General features: G+C 42.3%; 1 protein-coding gene across 2 annotated transcripts in view; it reads left to right on the top strand.

Moving 5' to 3' along the window:
* atrnl1a (attractin-like 1a) overlaps nt 1-26,043 on the top strand; it is a 425,977-nt gene that overhangs the window by 204,754 nt on the left and 195,180 nt on the right. For both annotated transcript variants that reach the window (XM_075481032.1, XM_075481024.1), the window contains 3 exons: nt 9,823-9,917; nt 11,512-11,590; nt 18,039-18,196. In XM_075481032.1, the coding sequence (XP_075337147.1) occupies nt 9,823-9,917; nt 11,512-11,590; nt 18,039-18,196 (332 nt within the window). The remainder of the gene's footprint in view (nt 1-9,822; nt 9,918-11,511; nt 11,591-18,038; nt 18,197-26,043) is intronic.

Genomic DNA, 26,043 nt, shown 5'->3' with positions numbered 1-26,043 from the left:
GGGACCCTCAGGGGTGGGAGTGCGTGCCGAAGCGTAAATAACATCAATAATTTCGAACCACCTCCAAGCTTCTTCTGCTTAGTGCGACACTGGCTCGCGGTCCGGTTGAAACCACTCTCTGACATTTTTGCTGCAATCAGCTGGAGAACTCCCCAAGGGAAACGGTCCTGTGTGCGCGGTACCCCAAGCAGAAGGGTTAGAACAATGGTAACTGGTTCGATGGGACTGGTACGCTTTCGTGGTAGTGGAAACACTGAAATAAGCGAACCGTTCTGAACCGACCCGTACCGGACTGCATAGTGGAAACGAGGCTTTTGGGCCCCTTAGTACCAACTGAGCATCGTTTAAATGTCGCAGCCTACCTGAGTGTTGCTGCTGACCATGTTCATCTCTTTATGACCGCAGTACCCATCTTCTGATGCTACTTCCAGCAGGATAATGCACCATGTCACAAAGCTCAAATCGTCTCAAACTGGTTTCTTGAACATGAAGATGAGTTCCCTGAACTCGAATGGCCTCCACACTCACCAGATCTCTATCCAACAGAGCAGCTTCGGGATGTGGTGGAACGGGAGGTTCTGCAGCAACTTCATGATGCTATGATGTCAATATGGAGCAGAATCTGTTGTTCTGGGGGATGACGAAAGGCTGGTCACCCATGACTGACGAATACTCCTTTGAGGTATCTTGCAATTCTACTACAGGACCAAGAGAATTCCACAGTACAGCCGCATGCAACTGCCTCCATGCTTCAGTTAGGGATAGGCAATTCTAATCATAGGCTTCCTCCATCAGTGTGTCTACCCTGAACAAAGAGAAACACTTGTCCACTCTTTGCTTTGTCTGGTCTTTGCACCGTTTTATGAATTTTTCAACATAATTTAGGGCAGAAAAAGTTTGTCAGCAGCTGTTTCATTGCATCCAGCACATTGAGCTCCGGACTGAGCGTGTTGGTTCGATCCTGGGTTGGTAAGATGCTGGTGTTGCTGTGGTTCTGTGATTTCTCACCATGATGCTGTTTTTTTTAAACGCTCGGTGGTTGGATGAGTTTCATCTTCGGTCCTGAGTCGTGCTTCCCAATGTTCCCCGTTTTTGTTATGCTGGCATGACTTTGAATGATTAGCAAGTCAGAAAGGTCATCGTTTTTACATATGCTGATACGTAGTTCATTAAAAAGAATAAACATCTCGCTTTATAAATAAAGTGCATATTCATGAGCTTTTTTTTCTCCATCGGGAGCCAAACATTAGCATAAATATAGAGTTCAGAATGCCTCATTTTCCCTTTTTTCCCAAAATGATCACAAACTAAAGTGTATCCTGGCATTCTTGTGTATGTGAATCAACAAACCAGTTGAGACACTGGTATCTATCATTGTTTTGCAGACCAACAAGCTTTTGGCTTGATTTAAAGCACACCGACCATTGTTATGCACATTCTGAAACTGCCCTAAAGCGCCCCCGAGCTGAGATACAAAAGTTCCTAACTTTGGTTTCCAGCTCTGCACCAAACTGCTTTTTGCTTAACGGTCGCTTGACGTCTCTTCGGGCTTTTGATGTCGTCTTTGTGGCGTGTTCATGTGCATGTGCAGGGCGTAGAGCGAGCTGAGCAGCAAAGAAAACATGCCACATTCTTCAGTCTTTCTTTAAGCAGAGATTGGACCAATTGTGTTCTTGGACAATGAATAGATCCAGGCTCAAAAACGGAGGCGATGGAGCCTTTTCTGTGAGTTGGTCTCTCTCCATCACTGGTACGTTGTCAGGAACACGCAGGACTGTGAAATGCTCCAACCATGGTGCCCAAGATGAAGGCCCTGTGACATTCTCCAACTCTAATCTTCTGCCCAAACTTTTTTTTTCTGATTGATGGGGCACAGTCATCTCAACCAGGGCCCTAAAATGTAGAGATTATCCCTAAAGATGGGTCGTTTTTCTTCATTTGATGAAGCTCAGCGAATTTTAATAGATCGAGGTCACTTATAGTTCCCTTAAAGGGATAGTTCGCCTCTTTTGACATGAAGCTGTATGACATCCGTCCTTTTAGCCGAGTTCCAGCCTCGTTTTGGTGCAGTGATACGAAGGGAGAGAAAATAGAGCCAAGCGATTGTGATGTCTAACTTTTTCCTGGAGAACGATTTTGTATGTATTACTCTTTTGAACGCATATTGTTTTGAGAAGCAAAACGCTTTATTTTTGAAACCCCAGCCGGACTACCTTCGTCAACGCCAAAACGAGGCTGGAACTCAGCTCACAGGACACAGCAGGGGGTAAGAAAATGTTCAGTAGGGCTGAGCAATTTTATTGATACTGCGATATATATCGCTATTTCGTTTCCCGATAAAGTATCGATTTTTCAGCCGTGAGAATCGGTTTTTTTAAAAAAAAAATTTTTTTAAAGCAAACTTTATTGAAAAGCCAGACGTTTCAATTAGTGAAAACACAGAACATTAAGGTAATACAATACGATGCCAGGGGGGGTCACATTCTACAAAACAGTGATAAATTAGTGAATAAAAATGTTGTATAAAGTGCACAGCTCTCACGTTTGTGACATGATCGTTTGTTTCTATTTGTCTAGCGGTGTTGTCCTTCCGGTTCAAAGGTAGGACCACCGGTCCAATCAGCGACGATTCATGTCAAATCACACCGTCCTTTTTTTTCAGAAAATGATGTAAGTGTATCGAATCGTATCGTGAGATTAGTGTATCGCGACAGCCCTAATGTTCATAAACGATATTGCTAGTATGGGATGTCATACGGCTTCATGTCAAAAGAGGCGAACTATCCCTTTAAGCTTGCCTCGACCTGCAGTCGGGTCCTTTTTTTATGAAACTTCTCCTGTTTTTCGCTGTACTTCCAGGTCTGCCTGCCGTTTGTAAAGTGTTGCGAATTGAAGATAATGAGTCGGTAACACCCATTAAATGAAATGTCAGTGAGAGACTCTGACAGACCGACATTGTATGTGAGTTCACGCTTGTTTTGGATTCCTCTCCGACACAGACTGCCGGAGTATCGGATTATGTGTGGGGCTTCTGTGTTCTCATTCCTCATCAGGGTGTTTTGTTTCAAATGGGCTGAATCAGCTCACATATTATGGTAATAAGATCACTCGGCTGTGAAGTCAAGAAATTGGAAAGAACTATTTCTATTTTGAGTTCTTCTGGGGATTGTTAATACCTTTAGTGATACCTTGATGCGATTCATCTGGAGTGAGAATTTGCACATGAATGCATGTAATTGAGATTGCTTAAGTGAAACTGCTGTCAGATTCCTCAGATGGGATTTGTAATTAGCTGAGATGAACTTTTAAACCTGGCTGATGTTCTTGTTGCACGTGGCATTGAAATCAAACATGCACAGAGAGTCTTTGTGGTGGGAGTTTTTTTTGTGCTTTCCTGGTTAACAATGCAGAGAAACGCAAAAAGCCGCATGCACATAAACTGGTTCACAAGCAGGGAAATGATGACAGTAATACTTTCAGGCACATGCATGCTGGATTTATTAGGAGGCAGAGGCACAAACAGACTGTAGTGCACACACAAGTCCCTTTCCTCTGATGTTGTGCTGACGACCCTTATGGGATAAACAACTTAGCAGCAGCAGAGCACATCTGCCTGGGAGGGAGGGGGAAGGAGGAAGATGTTAAGGAAAAATATCCTCTTTGATCTGATGATATCTGCCGTTCGGGCTAACTTACCATGAAGGCTGAACAAAACAAGAGTGTTTGTCAAATATAATTTGCTTTGGTCTCGGTGACGCCTCGGGATTATTCAGCTGAGGGAAGGTGGTACCCAAACATCTCCTTCCGCTGCGTGACAAGTTTTTCTGCTCCGTAAGCCCAACAGCTGCCGCCGCCTCTCCGCCGACTCCTCAGCACATTACCTGTAACGACACTAAAGGGTTCGTTTTCCCGGTGACTTTCTCATAGTTCGAGTTGACGAGCTCTGCTGTGCCCATAAAAACCCACATAATGAAGACAGCTTTTCCACTGACGATGCCACAGATACTCGTCTTGTTCGGCCAAACATTTATTGGTCAGATGTTGCCAATTCAGTATTATGAATATTGTCATCGGTCACATTTTTACATCCCTTTAGAGCAGTAGAATTAATTACAGCTTGTTGAACACTGTTGTGCATGTGCATGCTCCCACTTAAGAAGTGTCGTTACGGTCTCATGTTCTGTGATATTATGAGAGCACTCGGTGGCTGTAAATGGATTAATACTCCTGCCGTTGCCTCCTTTTGACAAACTCCTCATACTCGTGTTGGCTGATGGAACAGTCAGTCGGTTGGTGGGCACCTTATGTTTATTTAGCAGCTTTTATCCAAAGCAACTTACAAATGAGGATATAACATCAAAGCTAACAATACATAGAAGGAAACCACCAGTCAGACTCTGTCGGGGTCAAGCCTGATTTATGGTCGTCGACGGAAACGCTCGCCGTCGCATGCGTGTGTCGGCCAACATTCCTATCTATCCGTCGAGATGACGGAGACTCGCGGAGACCACAAGGGTTGTGATTGGTTGGCTGACAACATAATTTTCAGAATCACTTTTCTGGTTTATGTCCTTCCTCTCAGAACAACAACTACACAATAAACTTGAAAGAGTTTACTGTGTACCGGTCAACATTCGGTCAAAATTATTTGCATTTCAATATCAGCAAGCTCCAACTCCAACGACAGTCTTTCTCTCTCGGTCGCCATCATTCACTGTGAGGAGTGGAACGGAGCCGGAAGGTGAACAACCAATCAACCACTTTCACCATAGACGTCGCGAGATTGGGTCGTCTAACGTAGCGACGCCTACTGATCGGGAGGGGAACTGCCTTGCGAATCCGACATCCCAACGGAGAACTTCGAAAGGTTTAGTGACCACGGAGTCGGATTGATGGATATCGACGGAGAAGCATACCGAGGCCTTGACAGTGCACGCATAGGGGGAGGTACAGAGTAGGAAATGCTCTCTGAAGAGCTGGGTCTTCTGGAGTTTCTTGAAGATATTCCTGTTCTGGCAGCGCTCGGTAAGTCTTTCCAACATCGTGGAACGACACATAAAAAGAGTCTGGTTGGTCTTCAGCGTGGTGTAGGCGCTGCTAGACGACCGTAGTGACCGAGTCGGGATGTAAGCCTTTGTTAGAGCATTCACGTAGATGGGAGCCATTCCATTAAGGACTTTGTTGGCTAACATCAGTGACTTGCAGGGGGCTAAGGGTATCCAGTGGAGCTCAATGAACAGAGGGGGGACGTGTGCTGTTTTAGGTTGATCAGCGTTCTGAACCAGAGGTTTCACAGGACAGGCTGGGAGACCAGTTAGGAGAGCGTTGAGATGACCATAGACTGCACCAGGAGCTGGGTGGTCTGTTGGGTTAGGTACGGCCTAATCTGTCTTATGTGTAGCAATGCGAAGCGGCACGATCGAGCAACGGAGGCAACATGAACTTTGAAGGTCAGCTGGTCATCAATCATGACAAGTTTCAAGCTACCTTTGATGGAGCAAGAGATAGGGATTCAGTTTGGATGCAGATGCTTTGGTGTACGGTTAGTTTGGCTGGGAAGACGAGCAGTTCGGTTTTAGAGAGGTTCAGTTGGAGGTGATGGGCTTTCACCCATGTCGATATGTCAGAGAGACAGTCTGAGATTGGTGCTGAACCTTAACAGATGCAGGTGGTCTGATTAGAAAAAGAAAAGGTTATTCAGCATTCATTATCTCTGTAAATCTGTCTTGCATGCACACCTTTTTGGGAAGCTACCACCTGAAGCAAGGTGGTGGAGAACTTAGGACTTTATCGGCCCTTCACAAGTTTGTGGAACTGATCCTTCCCATAGCAATAAAAAAAAATAAAAGGGCTCAGGTATGTTCAAATGTGTGAAACTGGCAGATAATATTTAAGAGGACAAACAAGCAAATCAGAGAATCGGGGGCCACTCGAGATAAAGAAAGAGATGGTGATGACGAGCCTGGTACCATAAAAGAATTTAAAACATTATGTTCATGTGTTGAAATAACCCCTTCATTAGAGGCTTTTGTTGCCTTTGAGCAGCAAATAACCCAAACCCCCTTTGAGAATGACCCTGAAATTATCTGAGAGGACAGAAAGGACGCCGTTTTTTAACAAAACAGCCCTGTGAAAAGAGAAAATGCATCCTCTTCTCTCCAAAAACAACCTAAATAGCATCTAAATTCATATCACCTCAATGTTTCTGAGTCAAAGTACCTGATGTATCCTCCACCTTGTTTCATCAAATGTATTTTAACCACAGGAAGTCTGAGCTGGGGCCACAGATCTTTATCAGGTGCTTTTCTTGTTTCCATAACACAAATAATGGGCTTTACAGAGTAATGGGGAGATGTTTTCCCTGGGTAAGAAAACCTGGTGTTTCAGAGCTCCCAGTGTCTTTATTTACACATTTATCTGTCAGTTTTCTCACATTTTATTGCCATTATAGCTCACAAACCCCTAACTGTTAGCCGTACAGCAGTTGTAAACAGCATTAAAACTCTAGAAAGCCTTTATGCACCAGCTCCTGACTTTTATTTATTTATTTATTTTATTTTTATCAGGGAGAAACAGAACGTCATTTCAGCACTATTGCACACATACAGATCTATACAAAAACATGTATTTGGATAATTGTGCTCACATTTATTTTACAGTGTGAACAGTCATATTCGCTCATTTTTCCATCAAGATTAGTAAACTGGTAAAATTCAAGCCATGTATTAGAGATACTTAAAGCAGATCTTATATATCTGATCCATTTTGACCACTGACCGAGTCTTCCAGTGTCGGTGTGTTGGGTTGTAGCCATTTCCTCGTCATAGCTTTCTTTGCTCCAATCAATAATATCTTCATTAGATATTTGATTGCAAATGTAAGTGGTACAAAAATACATTGAGCTGACATCAAACTGTTTAGTCATTTGAAATATATGTTCCAGACAATCAAGGATGCCAGATAGATGAGAGTCTTGGACAATCCCAAAATTGATGATAATGATTGGCCTTATCTGCACCACACACCCTCCAACAACTCGATCCGTTACCTCGGTGTCTCTTCTGAGCAGGTGTTATAAAAAAAATCTCACAATGTTTTTCCATCTAAACTCTTGCACTATTTGCATTTGATTTGCAGGCTGTTCGAATTCCGGGAGTCTTGAAGACCTTTGTATTATGTAGATATTATTTCTTTCCACTCCCAGATTTATACTTTTAAACAAAAATCTTCACGATATACTCCTTTTTGTATCCTAAATTGTATTTAATCGATTCCTTACTTGGAGGTATCTAAAAAAAATCCTGCCTCTCTGAATTATATTTCTTTTTGAAATGGTCAAAACTCCTCACAAACCCATTATGTACCGGCTCCTGACTTTTAATCAACATGTTTTCAAAGGCAAGGCAAGTTTATCTGTACAGCTCAATCCAACAACAAAGTGCTTTACAGATACATTAAAACAGTAGAAATAAAAAGCATGATTTCAATTTTAAACAAAAAAGGAAGAAATAAGAACAACAGATAAAATCAGAAGTTAAAATGTGATTAAGTTTTGAAACTCAAGCTTCAGATTTGAAGCTTTATCCAAACGCAGCTGAAAATAGGTGCGTCTTCAGCCTGGCCTTAAAGGATAAGACCGGTTTTTTGACATTGGGCCCTTGATTTCACTTTATAACATGATGTTCTACTCACCCCTGCTTGTTGTTGAACATTTGGAGCTATTCCGAAGATATTCGAGAGGCGTCTGGCTGCTCTCTTGAGATATTCGGCCATGAAACGGTTTCCTATGGGCAAGCTTATACAGGCACAAACTATGCTGTTTATAATTTATTAATTACTGTACACTAGCACTGATAACGTGGAGGTGCGTTGCTTACTTAAAAAAATCCGGGTTACTGTAATTTTGAATTTTTGTCGTAAAGTGGGTGTTACTGACGTCCTCGTCGTGCTACTGCCACAGACAGCCCACAGACCTGCTGCCTATTTATTCATTCGGCTAAAATTCAAAATTAGTAACCCGGATTTTTTTAAGTAAGCGACGCACCTCCGCGTTATCAGTGCTAGTGTAGAGTAATTAATAAATTATAAACAGCATAGTTTGTGCCTGTATAACGTTGCCCATAGGAAACCGTTTCATGGCCGAATATCTCAAGAGAGCAGCCAGACGCCTCTCGAATATCTTCGGAACAGCTCCAAATGACCAACAACAAGCAGGGGTGAGTAGAACATCATGTTATAATGTGAAATCAAGGGCCCAATGTCAAGAAAATGGTCTTATCCTTTAAACACACTGAGTGTTTCAGCTGATCTGAGGCTTTCTGGTAGTTAGTTCCAGACATGTGGAGCATAGAAGCTGAATGCAGCTTCTCCATGTCTGGTTCTGACTCTGGGAACTGATAGAAGACCGGATCCAGATGACCTGAGGGGTCTGGAAGGTTCATACTGGGTCAGGAGGTCACTGATGCATTCTGGTCCTGGACCATTCAGAGCTTTATAGAGCAAATTAAGCAGATTTTTACATTTTTCATTATAAAGTGTAGATATATGTGTAAAACTGATGAATGTATTAGTTTAATTCTTAAACTAGGCATAAAACAACACATTCACTTTGTCGGTCCTGCTACAGCTGATCACTTCCTGCCTTAAAACCAGCTTTAACTACATGTTTGCCTCATTTTAGTGGTTCTGGTGTGTTTTGTTGAAGTCTCCTGGTTTGTTAAGTTATTCTTTGTCAACTTGTTTTTATCTCTTTTGCAAAGCTCCAGATCTTGTTCAGTTTGTTTTGGACTGATGTGCTCCACTTCTTTGGTCTCAGTGAGGACTCGAGCAGCAGAGTTCTGAATGAGCTGCAGGTGTCTGACTGACTTTTTAGGTAGACCTGTAAAGATGCTGTTACAGTAATCAAGCCGACTGAAGATGGATGCATGGACTAGTTTTCCCTGGTCCTGCTGACACATCAGATCCTTTAACCTCGATATATTCTTAAGGTGATAGTAGGCTGACTTTTCCAGATTTAGGTCTTGAGTCCATCAAAGGACTGATGAAGCGTTGTAGATTGTGGTTCCTGATGCATCTTATTTTTTATAATAAATGTCTGTGAGCGAGTCCATCTGGACACCTGCTTGAACCGGTGGTAAAAGTTCTGAAAGTGTTAAAACGACGGCTTCTCTTTGAGCTAAAAAATGAAAGAATCGGTGCTTTCTGTCCTAACCTGAAAGGCCCTTTCACATGCACACATTCACACAGCCGCACCTGAGGGGTGAGCAGTCATGCTGATTAACCGACAGCATCCTTTCATCCTGTTACGCTCCCCCTCCTCCATCCTGCAGCCAGACAAGGTGACCCGGCGTGGGTCCCGCCGTCCTTGCAGACGTTGATTCGCTGTGATTCTCTCCGTACGAAGCTCACAGTCTCACTGACAAAGAACTGCTTCCAGACTGCTTTCAGAAATGATTAAATCTTTCAGAGACAACATTCATGTTTTATTGATCGACCCGTTTGCCTGTCAGAGAAGCTGGCGTCCGCGATGAAGGCGCCACTCTCACGTTTATTTTTGTCACTGATTGAGATCTTTTACCAAAAATCTCGACCACTGCGGCGTTATTCATCTGGTTGAGTATTGACCTGCGGTCGGTGTCTTCCGTGTTTTTGCTCCAATAAATCTGTGTTTGAGACATTGATGAGCCGGAGGGGAACTCTTATTTGGGATGCTGCTCTCCAAGAGGAAATAGGGGAATCTGAGGCCAAACACATCCAATAAATTCTCATTTCTAACAGAATCATTTAGTATCTTTCTCATTTCTGTTTTCCCTCATTGTTCAGACAACCTGCTGATTGATTACCAGTTCACCTTCAGCCTGCTTCAGGAGGACGACCGCCACTACACTGCCATCAACTTCATGGCCACACCTGAACAGGTAGGAGGGGCACACAGGAATACACTGAGACAGGTATTATTTAGCAGATATTGTGTGTTTTATTTAAAGAAAAATGGTCGGTAATACTGGGTGAAATGGTCCGTCTATCGTGAGAGTGATCTATACATGATGGATTTAGAAAAAGGGCCGAAAATAATCAGACCTCTGCTGCAGGACTGACAAAAAACTGACCAATCCAAACTGGCCGAGGACAAAGAACCAATCAGATGCCTTCATGTCATGGCTCCATCCTCTGTCATCCAAAGGTCACCATCCCCCCATTTTGCTCCAAAACAAACCAGAATGGTCTACTTTTTTAGTGCTTTGTTTGTGCTGGTTTGTGCCGTTAAAACTGGCGTTGTTCTCCTTGTTACAGTGTAATTTAGCAGACGCTTTTCTCCAAAGTGCCGTACATTTGAGAGTTCATCAAACACCAAACGTCTTGCTAAACATAACATGCTAGCTGGAAAGCTGAATCTGCAGCCTCCATTAGAATAATAATATAGTTTACTTACAGGTGAATGAGACATGTCGGCTGAGTCCCACCGTCAGATGCGCGTTCAAGTTTGTGGGGGCGTGGCTTTCGATGGAGCACTGACGAGATGGGTAGGGAGGGGGTGGAGCTTAGCGCAGGGGCCACTTTCAAATCTTGCTAGCTCTCCTGCTAGCTCTCTTGCTAGCTCTCTTGCTAGTTCTCTTTCTAGCTCTCTTGCTAGCTCTCCAGGATTACCAACCATTCCTTTAAGCTAAAGTTGTTGTCTGCATGACATTTATTTGAGCTGCTCTTTGGATGGGTTAGCTTTAGCTCTCTCTTTTTTAGATTGATTTAATGCATTTATTGTTAAGAAATGCTCCCAAACAGACGAAAGATTGTAAGCAAGTTAATAGAAATACAACATGTAAGTTGTGTTTGTGACGACACACGTTAGAAAGGCAGGAAAGATTAGCCTGATAATTAACCAGAACTGGGATATTCTAAAACATTCAGTGGGATTTCAGAGTCGGAGTTAGTCTGAATGACCATTTATTGACTTTAGAAGATGCCCCACTTTCAGCTAAAACACGTTGTTGGGTTCAAAACCAAGCTTATTTAGTCGTCTTTAGGCTAGCTGGCAAGTTTTATTTTCTTATATTGGTAGAACTACAGGATGGATTATCAGAGCATAGATTCGGTTTGTGATTCAGGTGATGCTAGCTTTCCTGTGGACCGTACCGAACCAAAGGGAGGATTTTTGGATTTTCAGATTACAGGTCATGAAATATTCAGGCCTGACTGAGCTTTTTTTTGGTTATCTTTCTAACATTTTATTGCCATTAAAGCTCACAAACATCTAAACCTACAATGAGAGTTATACTACTGATGGAAACAAAATCCCTATTGATCAAATTCCAGCAGAAAAGGTTCCATTAAAGTCCATTAAATCTAGAGATCTGAAGCACTGACTAACTAATATTTCAGGGTAACTTGTTCTTTTCTTCAGCAGATCTGAATACAAGTGTTTTCCTGCTGTTGCTCCATCTTCTTTAGGCGTTTCATTCAAATGATCCTGTACTCGTGACTTAACTCAACCTTGTTTCTTTTCTTTGTGTGCAGGCCAACAAAAACCTCGACATGTCCATCAATGCTTCCAACAACTTCAACCTCAACATCACTTGGTCCTTAAGCTCAACAGGTACAGAGCATCTTCATACGTTCATGCAGCCAGTGGGATGTTTGAAGAGCAAAATGCCCCAAATTAGATCATTTACCACAGTGAGAAACACTGGAAACGGAAAGAATTTGTGGCTTTATCTTCCTGCCAGGAAAAAGATGGCAGTCTAAACTGATAAAAAGGATTTTTCCACTGGAAATAAAAGCCAGAAACACCCCAGAACTGCTTGAGGTGAAGATGGTTAAACAGCATTCTCACCTCCATCAGTTTCTTCCTGAACACTAAAACAAAGGAACTTGCTGAGGCTGTTAAAGCAGCTGCTGAGCCTTCAACCCGAGATTGAAACACATCAGCAGTCTGACTATTTATTTATTTTTTGTCCTGCTTCGAACCAGCAGAGAACTGCCCACACCATCTTTACACATACTGAAGCAAATGCTCATAGAGACAGTTTGGTTGATGTGATTCTGAGTTGACCAGTTGTGATTTCAGACCAGTCACATGCAGATGAAGCCGTCATTACGGCAGGAAATGATGCGTTTAATGTCTTATTCACACCCTGAAGTTACGGTGAACGGTGACAAACACTTTCCCAAAAGCAAGTTGAATCACCTAATTTACATTTAATGACATCACTGATGACACCACTGCCTGGCAGCAGCTGGGATTAAACAACTTGTGGTGAACACGTGGTTCTGATGCTTTTTTCAGTTTTTTTTTTTTTGTCATTTTATCCACATAAAATCAGTAAAAAAGTCTTTCAATCAGATCCTGATTCTGGCTTCTGTCTGTTAGGCTGTATTCGAAACCACATACTACTCCCACTACTCCTACTAACTTTCTAAGTTAGTATGCGAGTTTTAGTAAGCGAGAAGTTCCCGGATGCATACTAGATTAGCCGAAATGTTGGGTATGCACGTTACGTTGCCGATCGTCATTTCCTGTCAAAACGGCAGTTTCAAGCTAGCTACAACGAGGGTAGGTTCACTTCCTGTTTTCAAAACAAAAGCACCAATTGTATTGTAATGGCTTTCCCTATGACAGGGGTCTTCAACGTTTTTCAGGCCAGGGACCCCCAAACTGATGGAGAGTTGGAGCAGGGACCCCCCTACTATTTATATGGCATACAATTGTGTTTTATATTTAACGGGGCCTAGTGCCGTGTATGAACATAGCTACTCTGTTATTGTACATTCAATACTAAGCTATTCAAATAATACACAGGTTAATATATTCATGTTTTTATTTCAAACATGTGCAAGGTACAGGGTGGCCGTGCCACTGCCATTTATAAACAAACATCTTGCATACAACACTGAGCTATTCAAATAATCCACAGATTTTAACTTTAAACATGCATGTAGATGGGACAATGAATCCTCAAACCATCTGTGGATGGCACATGTTTGCACACAATTTGTGAGAAAAAAACAGATTGAAAATAAAAAAAAATAAAAAAAAATTTTTTTAAATGTTAAAAATCGTCTAATCAACCAAAGATTTCGCGACCCCCCTGCAGTACCTCCGCAGACCCCCTGTTGAAGACCTCTGCCCTATGATAAAAGGCAACGGGTATTGCTCAGTACCGCTAGCTTTAGTAGCGCCGAATTTGTGGGAACAAAAATGTAAATAGCCGGTATTTTGTCAGGTTTTCAACACGTTGGGGATCTAAACGACTACTTTCTCGCCTGAAAATGTTTCAAATGTTGCTAAAGTTTACAGAGTTTAGAGCTTAAGCGAAATCAGCTTCAGGCCGGCTGATTTGGGTAAACGTTGTGGGTAAACGCTCTGCATACTGTCTGATCGATCAGTATGCACTATGGAAGTATGCGGTTTTTTAGTATGTGGTTTCGAACACAGCCTTAGTTTAATTTGTTCTCAGTTAGGAAGAGGAACATCACCTCAGTGGGCTCAGCATCTGTCACATCTCTGCCTCCTCAACAGCCCACCGGCTCATCAAAGTGTCTGACCTCGTCAGTATTCAGAAAAAAACCCTCCCCATTTACGTCCACCTTTTACGTACTTTTAACGATCTCGTCAAACCGTGCCTTCCTCTCTGTTGCGGGACAACGGGTGGAAATCTCCGCCCTCTCTAAACGAACTTCCCGTCCTCTGAATCTTTACCGCCAAAGATTTGCACCAAAAACGTCTTCTCCTGTTAAATATCGGACATCTTCGATATAAACACTTCCACTCAGCCATGCGAGCTCATGGCTGTAACGCCGTGATTTAATGCGTTAAGTTGGACTTTCAACCTGTTTTATTCACGCTGAGATGCTGTCAAAGCGGCACGTATCCAAGCGTCTCCAAGGCAGCGAGCTGCATGTAAAAAGCAGAGTATGAAGCAGCTCTCAGCCACACACTTTGATTAAGATTTGTCGTCCTATCCGCTGATCTGAAGGACATTTTCGTTGGGGTCTTGGTTGAAAATGTCAATTGTCTGCAGATTTGTGTTCATTCCCACGTGTAAGAACGTCTCTCGATCATATCGGAGCTGCAGAGCTCTGCACCACGCAATGCTGAGACCAGAGATGGGTACAAAAATTGTACTCAAGTAAAAGTACTGTTATTTCAGAATAATATGACTCGAGTAAAAGTAAAAAGTAGTCATCCTAATAATTACTTGAGTAAGAGTAAAAAATTGCTTGGTGAAAAAACTACTCAAGTACTGAGTAACTGTTGAGTAACGTCTGATTTATTTGTTAAAGGTAGGGTAGGAGATCCTGGATTTTGAGTCCAGCGAAGCTGCATTTTAAAAATACACAGGTAAAAAGTCCCAACCCTTTTCTTCACTTTCCCCCGAAGGCACGCCTCTAGAGTACATGAACGCGCACGAGCACAAAGGTGCACGAGCGCTGTTCTGACAGCAAGCATCGATCGTTGCCGTATTTAGTATTTAGTATATCCTAACTATACATTTAATAATGCTAGGTGTTAGCCAAGCTGGCTCTAGTTTAGCTTCCTGCCAAGCTTCTGGACGCGTAATTCATTCACGGAGCAGGGTACGCGCACAGGGGGAAGGAGGGGGAGGGGGGAGCAGATTGCAGTTTGATAGACGGCATCAGTATCCAATCATTGTGAACGGTCCGTTCAGTATGATTGGATACTGTTTTTCCTAGATTGTACGTTCTAGAGGCCACTAAAACTTTTCATATTTGTGTCAAAACTTTTAATTAATTGGTTGCAATGGGGGTGTGAAGAGTATTTCAAGCAACATGTAAAAAAATGTTTCAGAAAAAGAACCCCTTTAACACAAGCATTCAATCAGACAGACAAAAATACTAAATAATCATCTTTAGGCTAATTAGAGTTCATCCAATTGATAAAATAAATTAAAATGAATTAATTAATTACAAAATAGCTTAAATTAAAATAATCCAGGTAAATTCAAGTACTTCAATAAAAAATAAAAGAGACTTAGGAAATGTTTAAAACATATGTAACCCATATGTAACCTAAAAAACAAACATTCATCTATTCATGGGGAAAAAAAACGAGTTTAGGAAACTTAGCGCTACATGTTTCCTCAAGTTAGATGTTGAGTTTCTGTTGAAATGTGCGTTTGTTTTGGTTGGCACAGAAGACACATAATGTAGCTACTGTTTCTCACTCTTTGTAAGGTAAACATGCTTTCAGTATGAGGCCTCGTCTGTGTCTTCATTTCCCACCGTTGATTCTGACATTTTTCATCTGTTTCTTTGTTTGTTTGCTACGACTGTAAACTGTAAAGCTAACCCGTCCCGCCGCTGAGCTTGAGTATGGTCACGTGACCAGACTGCACGGCTACGTTTGATTGGTGGAACACAGTCAGGTGGTAGAGCCTTTGGCGGAAGTCTCTCTCTATCTGTCAGAATAAAACATTAAAATGAGGCGTACGCGGGGGGATAAAAATAATGAGGCGTAGAATACCAAAGAGGTAAGAAGAAAAGTAACCAGCTCATTGTAGCCTAATGTAGCGGAGTAAGAGGACAGTTTCTGCTGCACACATCTACTCAAGTAAAAGTAAAAAGTATAGACATTTAAAACTACTCCTAGGAGTATAATTTTTTCAAAAACTTACTCAAGTAAATGTAATTCGTTACTCCCCACCTCTGAATGTGCTCCGCCATGCAACATTTACAGTCGTCTCAAAGTGATTTGTAGGCATCTGAATTATGTGTCTGACTAAAATATTTATTCCTTTGTGTAAAACAAAGACTCGGCTGGGATTGATAAGCTATTGATTTCTGTTTCCTCGGCCTTGCAGCTTATCAGCTCGGTTATCAACTAAATTAATCTGCACCCTCTTTACGTTTGATTAATTATGCATTTTTATGTTGTTCTTGTGATTTTTACACAATGCAAAGCCTGTTAAATGTTAGTTTCTGCAGCAAACAGTAGGCAGCAGCTTGAATGCCCCCAAATTTATAAGATAAATGAGCCCAAACCGGTTCTTTTTGGAGTTTTTACTTGTCATTTATGAGAAATATTAAGATTCCTAATCGAAGCTGTGTGAGAACATGTAGAAACCAAACTGCCCAGCTTGTTGGCATTAATACCAGCAGAGCTCCGCTCACCTTCAACCTGATTAGGCGGAGGTCTAATCAGACGGATAACTGGAAACACCTGCAGGGCCTCTACCAACTCAAATCAAGGCTGTGCGTGTAATTAAATCAACTTAAAATGAAGCTTCCTCCTTCATATCAATCATTTAAGTTGTGAATTTGGAATGAGCTGAAATGAACGGCGTACGGTAAGTCGATACGAAACCAGTTTAAAGCGGCGTTCTTGCTTTAAAATTAATCTACGACCCTCAGATGACGCATCTAAATGATTACGATGCCGTTTCGAATTGTTCGTGTCTGTAAAACTGTGCAGATTATCCCACAGCCTGTAGATCTTCCACTTGTGGCTGAGTGTCCTCTTCCTCGTTGCCTCTCGGGGATTCCCTCTCATGACAAAAAAGCATTTCAAGTTATTTAAAGTTTTCAGCATTAAGACGTTTTATGCATTTTTTTCCTCCTGATTTCAATTAAGATAGAAGCACGGAGCTTCCACACTCGGCGTCTCGGGGGTCCTGAGCTTCCTCGTCCTGTGGGTCTTGTCAGTGAGTGTGTTTGAGATTGTGGGCAGAAGACTATTATAGTGTTTAATGGCCCTGATAAAGCAGGAGTTGGAAATATTTTATTCACAGCATCTCCAAAAACGCGGCCATTAACACAGAAGTGCTGATGATGCTGTGAAGGATACTGAAACCCGCAGAACTTCAGCTCTGGAAGAAATTTACAAGCTCTGCTCTGAATTACAGCGAAGCGTCATGAAAATGCTTTTACTGTGAAAATTGATTTGCTTGCTTGAGCGCGTTGACATTTTAAAATCCAGCTCTGCTTGTTTACAGGTTTTTATTTTTGAGTTAATAAGTAAATAAATTAAAACTTTACAAGGAAGATCAGACTGAAAGAAGCTTGGCTGAGGTTTCTCTTAAAGATACAGGCTGTGTTCGAAACCGCATACTACGTAATACATACTACATACTACATAATACATACTACATACTCATCGATCAGACAGTATGCAGAGCGTTTACCCACAATACATTTCACTCCTGCCCGACCCGAAATCAGCCGGCCTGAAGCTGATTTCGCTTAAGCTCTAAACTCTGTAAACTTTAGCAACATTTGAAACATTTTCAGGTGAGAAAGTATGGTTTAGATCCCCAACGTGTTGAAAACCTGACAAAATACCGGCTATTTACAATTTTGTTCCCACGAATTCGGCGCAACTAAAGCTAGCCGCAGTGAGCAACGCACTTCCGGTTATTTTCACAAAATCAAATACCCGTTGCCTTTTATCATAGGGAAAGCCATTACGATACAATTGGTGCTTTTGTTTTGAAAACAGGAAGAGAACCTACCCTCGTTGTAGCTAGCTTGAAACTGCCGTTTTGACAGGAAATGACGATCGGCGACGTCACGTTACTTTGCATCTTGGGTAGTTTGAGTATGAGTAGTAACCTCATGATGCATACCCAACATTTCGAAGAATCTAGTATGCATCAAATTGATTTTTTATTTATTTATTTATTTATTTTTTATTTGTTTATTTAGGCATTTATTGTTATTAGTTCGTAGTAGTGTTTTTGCCAGAATTGGTATTATTATTGTTGTTGTTAATATACAATCATTGTAAATATAATTTTTTTTGAGCTACGTGACTAATTTGAATTTCCCCCAAATTTCTATTCTATTCTATCCGGGAACTTCTCGCATACTCAAACTCGCTTACTAACTCAAAAAGCTAGTAGGAGTAGTAGGAGAAGTATGCTGTTTCGAACACAGCCAGAGAAAAATGTATTTTAATTAATGCTGATTTCCTTTACTTCTGTCCCATCCTTCCCAGCATGTAAGCCTCACATTAAATGTAGTTTTCCTGTACGCATGTAAGATATTACAGCGACCCGTGGTTCAGAGATGTTCTCCGTCTCCCACAGCCGGCACCATCTCCGGTGAGGAGATGCCCATCGTAGCGAGGACCAACATCAAGGAGCACAGGGACAGTTTCTCCTGCGAGAAGTTCAACTTCCGGCTCCATCACAACGTCACCTTCTACGTGTACGTGTCCAACTTCAGCTGGCCGATCAAGATCCAGGTAAGAGGAGGCGTCCACGGGCCTGTAGGGTCACCAGAAGGACGACGGAGTCGTCTTATCTTCATTTAGCTCAAACTTCCTCTGCTGGGCCCCCCTTTGACTTTCACACATTGTAATGAATAAAAACCTCTAAACCTTTTTCAAAGAAATGAAGTAAACTGCCATTACAACTTGTTTTAGAATGAGAAACAAACAACAAACCGTCTTCACAGAGTAATTATTTAAAGTGTCGGCTGCAGAGTCGTCAAGCAGAGCTGAAACCGTGTCCACAGCACGGGGAAAGTATGAATTCCCCCGCCGATGTGTGCGGCTTTTTACACTCGGAAGGCGACTTTAAATGAGGCGAGTTGAGCATCTGCCGGCACGGCTGCAGCTTTAGTAACAAATGACTGTTGAGCAAGTTTTTGTCTGAAAAACTCATCTTTGTTCTCTGGATGTTTTGTCTCCGAGTGGCGTTTTAGCTTGTTAGGCTTCAAGCTGTCACCAGCTAGCACTCTAAAGGCCTCGGTATGCTTCTCTGTCGCTATCCGTCAATCCGACTCCATGGTCACGCAGAGGCCTGTGCAGACCGTACAAACCGAAGTGCATACCGAGCAGTCGCCTGCTTCCGAGCAGCAAACACCGTAACAGGCGCGGCTGTCAGCAGCAGGCAGTGATACGAAGGGAGAGAAAATAGGGCCAAGCGATTGTGAGGTCTGACTTTTTCCTGGAGAACGATTTTGTGATGCAAATGTATTACTCTTTTGAACGCATATTGTTTTGAGAAGCAAAACGCTTTATTTTTTAAACCCCAGCCAACTACCCAGACTACCTTTGGTGCTGTTTACACATACCCGGGTATTTTGATAAACGCATATTTTCTAACCTTCGTTTGCAAAAATAACTAGGTGCACACTGCCCCGTTTTTAAAAAAAACACGTCTACATTGATCAGCATAAAAACTCCCTTTGTGTATAAACGAAAGGCACAAACGAAGGGAAAGGTCTTCGTTTATCAAAATACCCGGGTATGTGTAAACAGCACCTTTGTCAACACCAAAACAAGGCTGGAACTCGGCTCACAGGACGCAGCAGGGGGGAAGAAAATGTTCATTAATGATATTGCTGACATGGGATGTCATGCAGCTTCATGTCAAAAGAGGCGAACTATCCCTTTAAGACAGACGACACACTACGGCCTCTCCTCGTTCCCCATCGCTGTGCAGGTGAAGCTGAAGGCGAGATGCGTGTCATCATATCTTCTTTTCTTTCCTCCTCTGCTTTGTCTGTACATGGGAGCCCCATCACCAACTTGTCCATGTTATGCTAGCAGTGTCATTTATTGATTGATTCATTCGTGCATTCCATAATTGTTGCATAAAGGTGCCCAGAGTTCCCCCTCCTCCGACACAACTGATGAGTTCAGGGTCTGTGCAGCAGAGATCCTGATCTGTATAAATGTTTCATCAGATATTCATCCGTCCCTGTTCCAGCCCTTACTGACACTTTGAACTTGTCATGATGTCAGATGCAGAAGAACAAACGTTGTTTCTGTCAACCAGTCTGAAGGTCGGGGGGGGGGGTTTGATCCTCACTTCCATGAAACCTAGAAAAGATGAAGCCTTTTACTCTGAAACAGCATTTAAATAAGTTGTTCTATCAGACAGGCTCAGGGATTACAAATGGTGTCCAACTAAAAAAAAGAAAGAATGAATGAAAGAATGCTTGAACTTTTTAACCTTTTTCACTGTTAATGTGCAGAAATTTTTGCTGAATAAGCTTTTTTTTTTTTTTTTTTAGCCACTTCCTGCAACAACAAACATATTTAGTGGAAAGTGGGAAGTGTCATCTTTGTTTGCTCAGGAAACCACCCAAAACAGCTGTTGATGGGGTCATTAACTCAACTCAACTTTATTTATAAAGCCCTTTAAAACAGCCGGGGCTGAAACAAAGTGCTGTACATGAGTAACGACACGAAATATAAGGCATAAAACATAAGAACAATGTAAAAACAATGATAAACAATAATATTAAAAAAAGAAAATCAATAATAAACCATAATACTATTAAAACATAAAACAAGAATAAACAATAACAATATTAAAACAATAATAAACAATAACAACTTTAAAACAATAACATAAACAACAACTCATGCTAGGTTAAAAGCCAGGGAATAAAAATGGGTTTTAAAAATGGACAGTTAAGGTGGTTTTTTTTTGTCTAAAAACTCCATTAATGGAGGCAGACGTGCTCTCTTTATTCCTGAAACGGATTCAGCGTTCAAGGTTGAGTCTCCTGTCTGAATAAGTCGGTTTCAGGTGTTCGAGACGGAGAAAGTTAAAGTGATGACGGTGTCATCAGACACTCTTCCTCTGCAGAACATGCAGTCCTGCAGGAACACAAAGCATAAACTATTCTGAGAAGTGTTTGGCAAATCTGCTATCACATTTAATGATCTGTGAGTTTCCCAGTGTCTCACCATCAATTATGCAGCGCCAGATTAAATCTCCAGGCGACGGGCTCCCACACTAAGTATTCACGCTTCAGTCTTATGATCCATTAAATGGATGTGTACTTTTAGCGGTTATATTTTAAGATGACTGTCGTCTGCGGTGCACGCTGACGGATGGAGTCGAGAAGTGACAGAACAAAGGAAGTAAGAGAGGAATGAGTGACTGCTGGAACGTGAGCTAACAGTCAGAATGTGCAGTGTTTTATAGGTGCTGCGGTAAATAAAGATACGACTGTTTGTTCAGTTCTGAGCAGCTTTAAAGTGAATATCTGCTCTGAGCTCCTTTCTCCTCCAACACAGCCTGAACCCTCTCAGACGAGCTTCCTGTCCTTTCTTTAAGGAGTCTTCAGGAATAGTTCTCCAGGCTTCTTGAAGGACATCCCAAAGCTCTTCTTTGGATGTGGGCTGCCTTTTGTTCCACTGTAGATACCAGATCGGCTCGGGTTCCGTCGTCGTCTGATTACCTCACACAATATGGCTGTCCGCTTGAATGGGAGTACATTGTGATTGGCTGTACGTCGGACAGTTGTGATTGGCTGTAGTAGCCATAGTAACCGTAACTAGGCGCTGTGCGTCGGAGAGTTTTTTTCCTGGTCTTTCGGTGATCGGCAGCAGCTATGGAGAGCTTTTACGAAGAAATTAAATATTTCCTACAAAATAGTGTGTACCACACCTTGACCACCACCAGCCCCAAACCTTTAAAATCTAGTTTGTTTTGTTTAATAATTTTGGCCTTGGTTCACTCTGAAGAGAGGCTTCATTTTCAGTTTTGTGTATTGTTTGTGTGCTGAGCAGCAATAACCTCTTTGACTATATGCGTGTGGACTCCTGCATATAAATGTACATAAAACTTGTAAAAATTGTTCCGTTATTTATATATATATATATATATATATATATATATATACATACAGTCTAGGTAAATAAGACAAATACACACACTGAAAAATTAACTTAAAGAAATGGCATCCATCTATCTGTCGTGAAATTCGAACGCAACGAAGTTTGTCTGAGCCAATCTCAACTTTTTTTATTTATTTATTTTTTTGTTTAAGATTTTTAACGAAATGTACAGAAACATGTGGCATGTATACACAAAGGTAAATCGGGCTGTACATGTTCAAGGCACACATAAGGTTATAAGATGAAAGAAAAAACGAGCCAATCACAACTGTCCGACGTACAGCCAATCGCAATGTACTCCCATTCAAGCGTACCGCCATATTGTGTGACGTGTTCAGCATGCGACGGACGCCGAGCCGATCAGATACCTACGCCATTCTCTGCCAACGCTCCGGGCTCTGGGGAGGATTCCTCCCTCCATCAGACCTGCTGCCACTGATTTTCAGCCCACTTCTTGTGTCCTTTGGCACAGCTCAGCCTTTTCTCCCTGTTTCCCTTCCTTAAGAACGGCTTCTTGACAGCCACCCTTCCATGGAGCCCATTTCTGATGAGGCTTGGGCCAACAGCAGATGGATCAGCTGAAGGTCCAGATGCATCTCTCAGGTCCTGTGTCAGGTCTTTGCTGGATTTTTTCCTCTTTCTTAAAGGGATAGTTCGGGATATTTGACATGGATCTGTATGGCATCATCATAACCAGTGTCGTGCATTCAAACTGACTTACCCCCGACAGTGTCCTGTGAGCCGAGTTCTTGTCCAGTGTTGGTCAAGGCGAAAGTAGTCCGGCTTGTTTGCTGGGGTCAAGAAATTAGCGCGTTTTTCTTCCCAAAACAGTACGTGTGCTAAAGAGTGATTTATTTCATCACAAAAACCGAAGCCGGCAAAAGTCACTCCTCGTTATCACTTGGGCCCTATACTGTCTCTCATTGTGTATCAGTGCGCACGGCATTCTGACCGCGAGCTGTGCGCACGAGTCTTTCTGTTCTTTGGCAGTGCTCAACACTTACTCTGCAGACAACTGGCCATCGGGTCCAGCTGGTCTGGGACGCCTCTTCCAGTGGATCTTGGGAACATGGAAAAAAGTTCTCAGACGCCTGCATTCAGGAGTGCAGGGAAGTCACCGTTATTTGTGATGCAGGCAGCAGCTGTCCCGCCGACATCCTCATCTATGGAAAGGTTTTGTATCTGGGGCATAACTAAATCCCACTCGTGGCAGCAGTAACATTCCACCTCTGTCTGCATTACTTCGCACTTCAAACAAGTGCACCAGGATTTGTCGGCCTGGTGCATCGCAGCTCCAGCAGTGGCTCCAGCTTCTGTTTCCATCACTTCTCTGTCCACCCTCTCTCTTTCTGCCCGATCTAAGTCCATTTGGCGAACTTCCTCCTCAGTATAAACGGGTTCATGAAGATACCCCCTTGGCTCTGAACGGAAGTCAATATGTTCCTCGTCGCTCTCGTTGTCAGACATCTTCCCGAGCAGTAAACAAAGTGAACTCGTGCGCACAGCTCGCGGTCAGAATGCCGTGCGCACTGATACACAATGAGAGACAGTATAGGGCCCAAGTGATAACGAGGAGTGACTTTTGCCGGCTTCGGTTTTTGTGATGAAATAAATCACTCTTTAGCACACGTACTGTTTTGGGAAGAAAAACGTGCTAATTTCTTGACCCCAGCAAACAAGCCGGACTACTTTCGCCTTGACCAACACTGGACAAGAACTCGGCTCACAGGACACTGTCGGGGGTAAGTCAGTTTGAATGCACGACACTGGTTATGATGATGCCATACAGATTCATGTCAAATATCCCGAACTATCCCTTTAAGGACATCACTTTCAGATCCTGTTCATCTGCTGGAGCGAAATTGGTCATTTTACTATTCAAGCCTGGAGCGATGCACAGCTGAGATGAGCATTTTAACTACTCTTTGGCTAAAAAAAAGTCCATAACTTACGACAAAATCCAAAAGTTTACCATCTAAAATAACTTTTATTTTATTCTGTGACTAAGTTTTTAGTGTTAAACATTTCCAGAAAAGCTCTTTTTTTAAAAAGGTTTTAGGTCTGAAGGAGACATTTCTCACTGTGTTTTCAGCTAAAAGCTTCTTTTTCTGAGTCTTTCAAACTGTTTTATCTTTAACATTAAGTTCATGTAGACACCTTAATCTGATAAGAAATTGGATCAGATTAAGACCCCGAGATAACTGGGTTGAAAGTCACTCTAAACCTGCTTGTAGACGCTGAAGCCCGTGGTGAATTAGACTTTGCGTTCTGCGCATGCTCCAGATGTTTTCCCGGGGTCGTGACCCGGAAGTCAAAGGAGACGATATTACTGTTGTTGTCGCCGTCAGAAAGAAACAAACAACGCGATGGAGAATGCTCCGTTGGGCATCGAGTTTGTGCAACAAGCAGCTCATCACAGACCAAATGTAGAGGGACGTAAAAAAAGAAAATTAAAAGAATAAAATACAAGAATAAATTAAAAGACATACAACAGCTATATAATTTAAAACAATAATAATACCAAAATAAATAATAATCATACATTCAACATCTCACATCGTGTCAAAAGCCAAGGAGAAGAGATTTGTTTTAAGGTAGGATTTAAAAACAGACAGAGACAGAGGTAATTATCCAAGGAGAATTACCCTTGCTCAACTCATTCTTATTGTAATTTAGCCAATTATCCGATCCTTTCAGTGCCATGTGACCCCACTGACTTACTGTAGAAGCAACAGGATGTCCTAAATATGGCCAACCTGTCTGTTATGTGTCGACACGACACATCTCAAACTATAAAGAACCCCAGAATGTTGTCGAAAAACGCTAAAGGAAATGCCGTCTAAGCTGTGAAATATAAGTCGAATGATTTAATTAGAGATTTTTTGGAAGTAATGATGCATGAGAGTTGGTTTTAAATGGGAACCTCATTAGGAACCTAATCCTAATCGGCTTATTGCCGTCATGTTGTGTATGAATGTGAGCGTTTATCGCAGAGTGTCCTGCACCTCGCTGCGGGTCATTTGTCCATCGATCGCTCCTCTCATATGCATTTCCCATTAATGCTGCATTATCAGAGCTCCATGCATCTGCTGGCTGAAAGGTGATATGATAATTACCACACCGAAGGCAGATCTCGCCCCCATGTCGGACGGACTTGCGTGCAACATGAGAAGCACTCGGCGTCCGAGGTCCTGTGACCTTGGTGGCATTCGACGCCAGAACAGGGCGAGCATGAGGAATAGTCCAGAGAATTGATAATGACCCGAGCTGATATATCTGATGACAAACATGCAGGGAGCACAAACAGTCACCGGGGCGAAGCAACAGATCTGGACAGCCACTGGTCAGAAATGTGGAGCTCATTACTCCCGGGGGGATGATTCTAAGTGATTTGGACTCCTTTCTGACCTTGTGTCTTGTGCTGACAGCAGGTTGAACTCTTTCCTTTGCAAAACAAACACTGAAAGGCTTCAGGCCTTGGAAATTTGCATTAAATATTCTCTGGCCTGCAGAGGAGGAATCGTGGCTTTTCTCTTTGGGATTCCAAAGATGGAGTGGATGAAATGACACGCCTCTGTCTCAGAGGACATCTTCTGTACAGCCGGTTCCTGAACTTTTTAAGGAGGAAGACGAGAACGCAAACGTCCCGGTTTAAAGGAAAGCAGTAAAATAAGGTGCTTCCCGACCGATTTGACCTGTTAGCTGTGAAAGTCTGGCAGCTCGTGTTGATGTTAGCATTTGTGGCAGTGAAACACAAACACTCTGATACACAGACTTGGTTCACATGCCGTTCATGTCCTGACGGACTTGTAGCGACCCGTGGGCTGACCCGACTGCAGGCTGGTTCTGGATGCAAGTCTCTCAGACCTGGGCACAACATCACATGTAATCTTGTCCTGTTCATTGTTTAGTTTTTAGTCTTTTGCTCTCACTTTATGAACATCTCTTTACTATAAACTAGGGCTGGGCGAGTTAACTCGTTATTATCGCGTTAACTCTGTAATTATTTAACGCCAATAAATATTTTATCGCGCATTAACGCAGGTATTTTTTAAATTTTTTTTTAAATTTTTTGGAGCTTTTGTGCCTTTTAATGGATAGGAAAGTTCAGAGAGACAGGAAGCAGGGGGCAGAGAGAGGGGGAACGACACGCAGCACAGGGTCGTCCAATGCGGGACTCGAACCGAGTTTTTATTATTGTAAATGTGTTTTGCTCACATGCTTTTATTCTGTAAAAGTCTGTTGCTGTCTGCTGTGGAACCGGAAAAGAAAGTAATCGGCGGATCCACCAAACATGGAGAAGGGTACGGAACTTTTACTCGGCCATTTTCATTTTAAAGTTTTTCCAGACCGCGGAGTCGACAGAACCAAAGTCATCTGTAAACACTGCCAAGTTGAATGGTCTTCTCACTGTAGTAGTTCCAGTCTAAAATATCACTTAAAGGCAAAAC

Source organism: Odontesthes bonariensis, chromosome 2, assembly GCF_027942865.1.
Source record: "Odontesthes bonariensis isolate fOdoBon6 chromosome 2, fOdoBon6.hap1, whole genome shotgun sequence".
Classification (NCBI taxonomy): Eukaryota; Metazoa; Chordata; class Actinopteri; order Atheriniformes; family Atherinopsidae; genus Odontesthes; species Odontesthes bonariensis.
This window is presented reverse-complemented; position numbering and strand designations above follow the sequence as displayed.